We start from the raw sequence: 9346 nt of genomic DNA on the forward strand, positions 1-9346 counted from the left end.
AGGAAGACTCGGGGAACTACAGGGCAGTGAGCCTCATGTCTAGGCCTGGGAAGATCATGGAACAGATCCTCCTGGAACAGATGCTAAGGCACATTGGAGATGAGGTGATCCAAGACAACCAGCATGGTTTCACCAAGGGCAGATCATGCCTGAAGAATCTGGTGGCCTTCTATGATGGAGTGATGGCATCAGTGGACAAAGAAAGGGCAACTGATGTCATCTACCTGGACTTTTGATACAGTCCCACACCACATCCTTATCTCCAAATTGCAGATATGGATCTATGGCTGGACTATTCAGTGGATACGGAATTAGCTGGATGGTCGTAGCCAGAAGGTTGTGGTCAGTGGCTCTTTGTCCAGGTAGAGGCCAGTGATGAGTGGTGTCCCCCAGGGTTCCATCTCGGGACCAGTGCTCTTCCACAACTTTATCGATAACGCAGTGAGACTGAGCACACCCTCAGCAAGTTTGCTGATGCCACCAAGCTGAGTGCTGCAGTTGATAAGGCAGAAGGGAGGGATGCCACTCAGAGAGACCTGGAGAGGCTTGAAAAGTGGGCCCACAAGAACCTACTGAGGTTTAACAAGGCAAAGTGCAGGCTTATGCAGTTGCAGTTTTGTCAGGGCAATTCCGCAAAGATGCTCAGAAGGCTGGAGCACTTCTAGCACAAAGATGGATTGAGGGAGCTGAGGGTGTTCAGCCTGGAGAAGAGAAGGCTCTGGGGAGACCTCATAACAGCCTTCCAATATGTAAAGGGAACTTATAAAAAGGAGGGAGATCAGCATTTTACATGGTCTGATAGTATGAGGAAAAGGAGGAACAGTTTTAAACTAAAAGAGGGGAGATTTAGGTTAGAGCTTAGGAAAATATTCTTTACTCAGAGGGCAATGAGGCACTGGCACAGGCTGCCCAGAGAAGCTGGCGTTGACCCGCCCCTGGAGGTGCTCAAGGCCAAGCTGGATGAGGCCCTGAGCATCCTGATCTGGTGGGGGGCAACCCATCCACAGCAGAGGGGGCTGTGGTCCCTCCCCCAGCCCAACCCCTTCCCGAATTCCATGGCTCTACAACTCTGGGGATCGCAGCTGAGGACTCAGGATGGTTCCTGGGGCCAAGACTTCAGGGGCATTGGTGAGGTGTGGGGCTATGGGGCAGTGGGCGGTAGGAGCCAGGTGCCAACCCCCCATCCTGTCAGCAGGGGACAGGGACAAGGACACATGCTGCTCGCCCCACAGAGCCATGCGGGCATTTATTACACTACATCCTGCCAGTGCTGTCCCCTTTGGGGGACAGTGGGGCCCGGGCGCTGGTAGCCTCATGGCAACCCAGTGCCTGGGTCTGGTCCCTCTGGAATGAGCTCCCGGTGGCCCCTGGGGGGCTCACATGTGAGTGCCCAGGGTGCTGATATATGCCTGCAGTGCTTGCAGCCGGGCGTCGATGTCAGACAGCGTGGCTGAGGGCTCTGTGCCTACGTTCTCTGCGCCTACGTTCTCTGCGGGGGGAGGAAGGTAAAATGGGTGAAAAAAAAAAAAAAAATGGGGCCAGGGGGGGGGGGAAGACCAGGATAAGGGGTTTACCTTTCCTGTGCTGTTTGCGGCCCCTATCCAGGTGAGATGCCTGTAGGGAAGAAGGCGGTGATGGCACGCAACCCAGTGTCCCCTTCCCAGTCCCCCTGCTGTCACCACTGCCCCCCAGAGCCACTCACCACACTGGTGCTGTTGCGGGACGAAGCACTCAGTGGGCTCCGGGTGCTAGGACCCCCCAAGCCCCTGCTTTGTAGGAAAGAAGTGGTTAGGAGGGCAGGGGTGCAAGGAGACCATGGTGGTCAGGACGGGACTGCAGTGGCTTTGAGGGGATGCCACTGCTGACCTGCAGCGCTGGGGACATGTGTCGGCCTCACTGCCCGAGCTCGGTGCTGAGCGCCGGCTCTGGAAACTTTCAGCTGCAGGGAAACAGGGTTCGGTGGAAGGTTTGAGGGCAGACCCCAAACCTAATAGGTGTTCCCAGACCTGTTGGGTGTTGCTCAGGTGTATTGAGTACCCCAGGCCCACTGGGTGTCCCTCAAACCTGTTGGATGCCCCCCACCTACCTGAAGAGCTGCGCCTGCACCTCCTCCTAGGGTTATCACTGCTTGACACTGTCCCACGCGGCAGCTGCTGCCTGCACCCACGGAATCATGTGCTGCGGGGAGTGGGGAGCACAGAGAGGTGCCTCCCCCTACCTCTCCAAAAAAATTGTCAGTGAGTGAGGGCACTGTGGCATGGCTGTGGCACAGCTTACCTTCGGAGCTCAGCCTCCTGCCGCCGTTGTTCGCGGGCTCTCACAAAGGCTGTAGGGTTGAAGCGTGGTGGCCGTGAGCCTGGGGGAAACAGAAGGGAAGGGAGAACGTTGCGGGAGGTCCCAGGAAGGTCCTCATGTCCCCGTGTCCCTCACCTGCAGGAGATGGGGACCGTGGTGGCAGGTGGCTTTGGCTGCTACTGCGGCTGTCCCGGGAGTTAGAGCGGTGGCGATCCCGCAGGGGGCCTGGTGCTGTGGCTGATGTGCTGCGCCTGTGGGAAGGACAAATGTGGTGAGGTGGGGATGGGGACATGACATTACCGTTCCCGGTCCTGTCCCCAGTGCTGTCACCGCCTTACCCTTTCCTGCACACCGCCAGCTCAGCCGTCAGTGTCTTCACATGTGCCCGCAGCATCTTTTCAGACGTCCTCACCTCTGCTAGCTGGAGAAGGAGCCATAACAGAGCCGTGACAGTGCAGTGGCACGCTTATGTCCCCAGCCTCATCCTGCGCACCTCCTTGGTCATCCGCCGCTGTTCCTGCTGATGCCAGGCCTTGTCCCGCAGCCGTTCATCCTCCAGCCTCCACACCTCCTGCTGCGCCCACCGCAGCCTGCACAAGGCACAGGGCGCTGTCCCTTTGCTGCACTGACAATACCACAGAAGGGACACACGGGCTAGTTGCACTCACTCGTCCCGCAGCTGTGTCAGTTCATCCTGCTGCTCCTGCACCAGGCGTCGCAGCGCAGCCACGTCTGCCTCACCAGCGTAGGGCAACGGCAGCGGGTAGTGGATCCTGGGGTACATGGAGACACTGCAGCGTCAGTGCCACCATGTCCCCAGCCCCACGCTTTCCCCCCACCCTTGCTGTCCCCACATCACTCTGCCCAGTGCCGCAGTATATCCCCACTGGCATCTCCAGCCCCTCTGTGTTCCCCCATCAATGTCCCTGATCCCATGCTGCCTCCCCATTTGGTGCCCTCAGCCTCATGCTGACCCCCGGCCCCTCACTGTCCCCATGACAGTGTCCTCAGCCCCTTGGTGCCCCTGCTGAGTGGTCTCCTCTCAGTGTCCCCATCTTTTGCCATCCCTGCATGCTGCCCCCATCACCTGTCAAATTCAACGCAGTAGACAAGGATGAGGTACCGCTTGCTGCTGAGTGGCGAGGTTGGGGGGGGGACACGTGTAACCACCCCTACCTTACAGCACCGCAGGGCCTCCAGGTCGCTGTAGGTGAGCAGCTCCAGGCTGACGGCCTCACTGCTCTGTGGAGTGGGACAGGGGGACATGGGATCGAAAACACCCCCTCCGGCTCCCAAAACCAGCACACCCCACCTTCATCAGTGCCGCTTCCAGCATGCTGCAGAAGATCCCAAACTGCTTGAAATTGCCTGTTCTGCGTGTCAGGTCCTCAACAGCTGCGAACAGGGGGAGATTGTCAAGGGCTGGGAGTCTCAGGGACCCACTTGAGAGACCCCTAGGCGGCTCACAAGCAGCATCAAAGCGGCCCCGCCAGCGCTCAGTGCTGCAGCGCTCCTCCACCTCCACCTCCACCGCTGCTCGGCTCACGCTCAGCCGGACGCTGTGCTCCTTGCCACGGAAGAAGCAGTTGGCCTGCAGGAACCGTGGGTCCTCCATGGCTGCCAGAGGGCTGCCTGTGGCAACGGGGGGCTTGGGATTTGCGGGATCCTAAGGGATGGGAAAGGGGGGATACCAGCAGATTAGAGAGGCGCTGGAGACAGGGGGGGGAAATGGAGAGAAGTGACTAGGGGGAGAAGGGATCAAGAATTTGTGGAGGAAGTGTCTGAGAAAGTGGCGGAAAATAAGGCATGAGATGAGAACACTATGGGATGGAAGGCTGTCTGTGAAAGGGGTGACCTTAGGAAAGGGGAAAAGGGGATCCCAGGGCATGGGAGTGGGGAGCCTGGGAAAGGGGGGACCTTGGGGGACATAGGAGAGGGCTTACAGAATGGAGGTGGGGGAGGGCTGCAGGGTGTTGAAGGGGCAGGATTTTGAGAAAGGGGTGTCAGGGAAAAGAGGGGACGTCGCTGGGAAAAAGAGAGAACCCGAGGGGATTGGAGGTGTTGGAAAATGGGTGAGCTGGTAACAGAGGGAGGGGCTGAGCTTCGAGGAAGGGCAACCTACGAAAGCGGGGGTACGGCACTGGGGCGGCACAGAAAATGAGGGGAGGCTTCAGCGGTTTGCGAGGGTCCATGGGACTCGGAGGGAGGCGCCTGATAAAAGGGATCGGGGAGGCGCTGGAAAACGGTAGGGGCTGATGGAGGGGCTGGAGAAGGGGCCCACGCTCTGGAGATGGGGTCTGGAGGAGGGCCTAGGTGATGTTACCAGGACTGAGACTTCGTGGGCCCCCGTAGGCCGCGAGGCTCCAGAGACGCTGCGGAGCCTGGGCTGGGAGCGCCAAGCCTCCTCCGTACCCCGCAGCGAAACCGCACAGCTCCGGATCTGAAACCCAACGCGACCGCCCGCGCTCCCTGCCCGCCGCTCCACCGCCCCAGCCACTGTCCCGCCCCTCCAGCAATCCGATTGGCGCGCCCTGCACCGCCCGGCACTCTGATTGGCTCCCACCCCTGACCCGCTGACCACACATCCCCCCACCTCTTCCTTTGGGAGCCGCTGAGCGAGCCTTGTCGCCCCTGATCCCTCCCCTCCTTGCAATCAATTGGGTGTGATGACTGCCACTCAAACCCCAGAAAAAGTTCCCCACCAGCTCACAAGCCAGTTATGCGCATGCGTAGACCTTTAAGAGATGCCTGGCCCGCCATGCCGAGTCAGGGCAAGTTCGGGAGACCGCGTAATTGTTGCGTGACGTCACCAGATGCGACGGGCGCTGAGAATGGTGCGGCTTTGGCATTGTTTAGGGAGGGGCGCACGAGACTGGGGGCGACCTGGGCCTGGGATGGGGAGATGTGGGTCCTTGTAGGGCTGGGTGAGGGCTTGGGGGTGTCGTGGAGGTTTGGAGGGACTCGTGGGGCTGGATCGGGGGATTCTGAGAGGACATGGGGCGTCCTCCTCCTAGGGTTGTTTTGGGGGGCCCCATGGGGCTGGGAATGGGGGCCTCGGGGGGGCACGGGCCTGTTGTGTAGAGTTTCCCTGTGAGAGTTGGGGGAAGGGACTGGCTTGCGGAAACAAACCGGGAAGATTGTAAAGCAGGTATGTTTATTACGGCGCTGCGCCCACACACCGGGTGCAAGGGAGTATCCCCTGCCTATCTTGCACACCGAAGGGCAGAAAACTTCCATATTTAAAGATCAAAAGTATACATATTCATAGCATTCCTGAGGGAGGGAGGGACTATTACAATTAATTCCAAGGAATTATTATAATATGCTCCACCCCAGAGTCACACCCCTTGAGCATGCGTAGTGCCTCCTGGTGGTCATCTTCGAGGGTCGTGGGGATGAAGGCCGTGTCTCTTCCTCACTGCGTACTCTTGACCTTGGCACGATTGAAGAGGGTGATTCCAGCTTCCGCTGCTTTTCTTCAGGATGTAGTCTCCAGTTCAGTTCCAACGACCAATCAGTAGCTTCTTGGTTTCCTTGCCCCAGTAACCCACATCCATCTCTTATTGTTTGTTTGAAACTGTATTCTAACCCTTTCCTCCCTCAGCACTGGGCGTGGTATGTGGCCAGGGGTTGCCACGCCTGAAGGGGCCGTTCCCCCACGGCCCCGTCCTCCCCCAGGCCATGGCCGCCCCCCCCTTCCCCATCAGTTGCGGGGTGAGGCCTTGGAGTGACCCGGAGCTGGCAGAGGGGCACAGCCAGGATCACCCACCGGGGCTGAAGGTGCTCGGGGAAGCAACGGAGACGGAGGAGGAGGAAGATGAGGCCTGAGTGCCGCTGCCAGGGGTGTCCCGGTGGTGGCCCTCACTGCTGCAGCAGCGGCTGGGGGTGGGAGAGAGGCGGCTGCGGAGGCAGCGGGGGAGACACTGGGACACGATTTTGGGGGTGGGCTGCACTGCTGCTGGAGGGCCTGGGTGGGTCCCTGGGCTGAGCCCAAGCCGGGAGAGGGAGTGAGATGGGGGGGAGAATAAAAAAACCCACAAAGTGGAACTCATGGATTGAGATAAAAAGCTAAGACAGAGAGGGATGAAAAAAGGAAGACAGTAATAGTGTTGATAATAACATAATATACATTTACAAAACAAGTGGTGCACAAGCAATTGCTCACCAGCTGCCAACCGATGCCCACCCAGTCCCCAAACAGTGGCTGCCCCACTCCCAGCCAACTCTCCTCATTTTTTAACGATTTTTTCACATGGATACGTATCTTTGTTTTGTAAGGTTTACTCAGAAATAATGATTTTGGCAGAAAGGTGGAAAACTGGTGGGCCAGGGCTGGCTCAGAACAATGAGATAGTTTTATCCGTTCCAATAGTTTGTATCATCAAGTCCCCATCCCCGCAAGACGATCACAGAATTTGGCCGTGAGACTCCACCCTGCTCCATGCTCTGTGTTTTCTTAGAGTCCCCTGGTGTTTGCTTACAGCTAAGGTCGCAGGTCCTATTGCTTAGGGAACTATCATGGAACAGATTATCCGGCGCTTTTCGCCCTGGGGGTTTCACCTTCTGGAACACAGACAGTTCCATGTAAGCATGAGGAAAAAACTCCTTTGCTCTGACAGGGCACTGGAACAGGCTGCCCGGAGAGATGGTGGAATCTCCTTCTCTGGAGATATTCAAGACCTGCCTGGACGCCTGCCAGCGCGGCCTGCTGTAGGGAACTTGCTTTAGCAGGGACTTGATGATCTCTAGAGGCCCATTCCAATCCATACAATTCCATCATTCTCTCAAGAGGTGGACATTTCAGTAAGGCACTGTGGGAATACAAGAAAGACTATTCGGAGCAGAAGCTGCAGAGCTAGACAAACAGCATGCGAAGGCAAGGCTGAGAAGCAAGGACATCTCTGGAATACACAGAAAAAGTAACTACAGTTTAGCAACAATTGTGAGGGATTGTAACCATTCGTGCCCAGCGTGATTGTGAACTGCTTGCTCTGCATACGTACCTTCGGGGTACAGAAAACAGTGGAAAATTACTGGGTTAAGACAGCGCTGGTATAAAAGCTTGTAGATGAAGATGATAAAGGTCTTCGCTATGCAACCGCATTGAGGTCGGTGACCTAATTGCCACAAGGCACCTCCAGTAAATATTCCACACTCTTTCACTGCACTCCTGCCCACCTGATAAGGCAGTGAAACAGCCTCTGCTGCACTCGTGCCAACTGACACAGCAATGACATGGCCGTACTCCTGCCCTTAGAGTCACCACAGCGATATGGATGTTGTTGTCATTATGGATGCCTGTCATTAGTGACAGTGCAGTGGCATGGCCCGCACTGCAGTTTTGCCAATGGCACAGTTGCTGCTGCAATCATGGCCACTGTGACAACACAGTGATATGGCCATCGTTGTGCTCCTGGCAACTGTGACACGGCAGTGACACCACCACCCCTACTGTGCTCCTGCCCAGTGTGACACCACAGTGACACAGCCATCACTGGACTGCCCACTGTGACATCCACGTGGCAAGGCCGCCCATTGTGACAATGAAGTGAGATTGCCACCGCTGTACTCCTGTGACTGTGACACCGCAGTGACATCACTGCCACTGTGCTCTTGCGCACTGTGGGCACCGCAATGACATGGACTCTGCTGTGATCCTGCCATTTGTGAGACACTAATCCTAATGCCTCCCCATGAGAGAATAAACCAGCAAGAGTACGTCTTGGAGGGCTTTTCTTTGCAGCTACGTAAGGGAGGGTGTTCAAATCAGAACTGAATGATAATTCTACTAATTGCACAGGGGCCACCTGTGGAATTTGCTGGCACCTAAGTGTAGGCAGTGGTTCCACAAAACAAAAAGAACCCCAATGGTAGAACTAAATGTGCCTTAGCATGGGTTATATTAATCGTATCATTACATGACAATTTTCCATTCTCCACATTCACCTTTGGTTTAGTACAATTAACAAAACTAAAGCACATTTCCACCTGTGAGACGTTTGCTACTCAAAAAGCCTAAGTCTCTGAGGTCAAATATTCAGATACAGTTCCTGTGCCATACAAATTTAGGGCTGTGGCATTGATGTCAACATTTCTTAACATAGTATAGTTTTGTAAAAGGGAGAATGGTGTAGGCAATTCTTGAAAATGTGTTATCACCTGTACATCATCAACTACACATACCCGGGTTTTCATGTGGGCTGGCAGATGTGCTGCCAATTCAATTGCCAGTGCTATGGATTTAAAGATAACCAGCCCTCACCATAAACCGCAAAAGGTCATGTTGTTACAATCTAGGTTTAAAAAAGATCTTTACAATTAAAAACAGCAACACAGTTATTATGAACACCAGTAGTCCTTGAGGACACCCTAATTCAGCATACGATAGTTCTGGCTCCAGCTTCATCCGTCATTCCTGTAATACAAGCAGGTAGAGCAGCTCTGTCACAGCTGGACTGGCACAGATGGTTTAAAACATCGGAACTGTCCCTCAGGTTGGGGCTCTTCCTCTCTATTTTCCCAAGGGATCTGCTAATTCCTAGAGGGTGCCTTCTGTTTCTCACCACTCTCGCGTATGCTTCTCTAATGCTGCCATCCACCACATCTCAAGGCACCCCCCCCCCCCTCCATAGCTTTGGCCCGTAATATACTTCTTGCCCCCGGGGGGTGGGGAGGAGGATCATAGAATCATAGCACGGCCTTGGTTGAAAAGGACCTCAAAGATGATCTAGTTTCAACCCCCCTGCTGTGGGCAGGGTCGCCAACCACTAGACCAGGCTGCCCAGAGCCACATCCAGCCTTGCCCTGAATGTGCGAAGGGCATAAGGAGCTGGGAGGGAACAGAATTGGGACACAGGACTGAAACTGGCCAGAGGGATATTCCATACCAAATGACATCAAGCGGGAGGAGATTTGAATGGGGTGGGAGTTAATCTCACTCTGTTCCACTGCTCAGGAGGCTAGCAGGGCAGTGGTCAGGAGGTGGTGACCAATTCCTTGTGCATCACTTGTTACACACTTATATATACATATATATATATATATATATATA

The 9346-nt window shown here is 55.5% G+C and overlaps 1 protein-coding gene and 1 long non-coding RNA gene across 12 annotated transcripts; one reads left to right on the forward strand and one right to left on the reverse strand.

Moving 5' to 3' along the window:
• Positions 1 to 1215: 1215 nt before the first annotated feature.
• On the reverse strand, positions 1216 to 4895 carry CCDC61 (coiled-coil domain containing 61). 11 transcript variants are annotated; one of them, XM_021383985.1, is made up of 14 exons: positions 4619 to 4895; positions 3821 to 3961; positions 3608 to 3690; positions 3383 to 3537; positions 2964 to 3068; positions 2789 to 2885; positions 2634 to 2716; positions 2431 to 2546; positions 2278 to 2356; positions 2087 to 2157; positions 1867 to 1939; positions 1703 to 1769; positions 1575 to 1614; positions 1216 to 1489 (listed from the first exon to the last, which is right to left on the reverse strand). In XM_021383985.1, the coding sequence occupies exons 1-14, from the start codon at positions 4878 to 4880 to the stop codon at positions 1377 to 1379; spliced, it is 1485 nt and encodes a 494-aa protein (XP_021239660.1). In that variant the 5' UTR covers positions 4881 to 4895; the 3' UTR covers positions 1216 to 1376. The 11 variants fall into 11 exon arrangements, 7 of the variants coding, with proteins under 7 accessions (XP_021239660.1, XP_021239659.1, XP_021239658.1 ...); XM_021383984.1 differs by having other exon boundaries at positions 1703 to 1766; positions 3815 to 3961; XM_021383983.1 differs by having other exon boundaries at positions 3815 to 3961.
• Positions 4896 to 4910: 15 nt separating this feature from the next.
• On the forward strand, positions 4911 to 8013 carry LOC110392041. The gene is made up of 2 exons (XR_002434212.1): positions 4911 to 5129; positions 5632 to 8013. It is a non-coding gene; the product is annotated as an uncharacterized LOC110392041 (long non-coding RNA).
• Positions 8014 to 9346: the final 1333 nt, after the last annotated feature.

Source organism: Numida meleagris, unplaced genomic scaffold (assembly GCF_002078875.1).
Source record: "Numida meleagris isolate 19003 breed g44 Domestic line unplaced genomic scaffold, NumMel1.0 unplaced_Scaffold837, whole genome shotgun sequence".
Classification (NCBI taxonomy): Eukaryota; Metazoa; Chordata; class Aves; order Galliformes; family Numididae; genus Numida; species Numida meleagris.

Coding starts and splice junctions, on each gene's coding strand:
- CCDC61 (XM_021383983.1), bottom strand. CDS start 4,880: ATGTGTGGTCAGCGGGTCAGGGGTGGGAGCCAATCAGAGTGCCGGGCG. Junction 3,069..3,382: donor TACTGCGTTGAATTTGACAG/GTGATGGGGGCA, acceptor CATGTACCCCAG/GATCCACTACCCGCTGCCGT. Junction 2,357..2,430: donor ACGGTCCCCATCTCCTGCAG/GTGAGGGACACG, acceptor TGTTTCCCCCAG/GCTCACGGCCACCACGCTTC.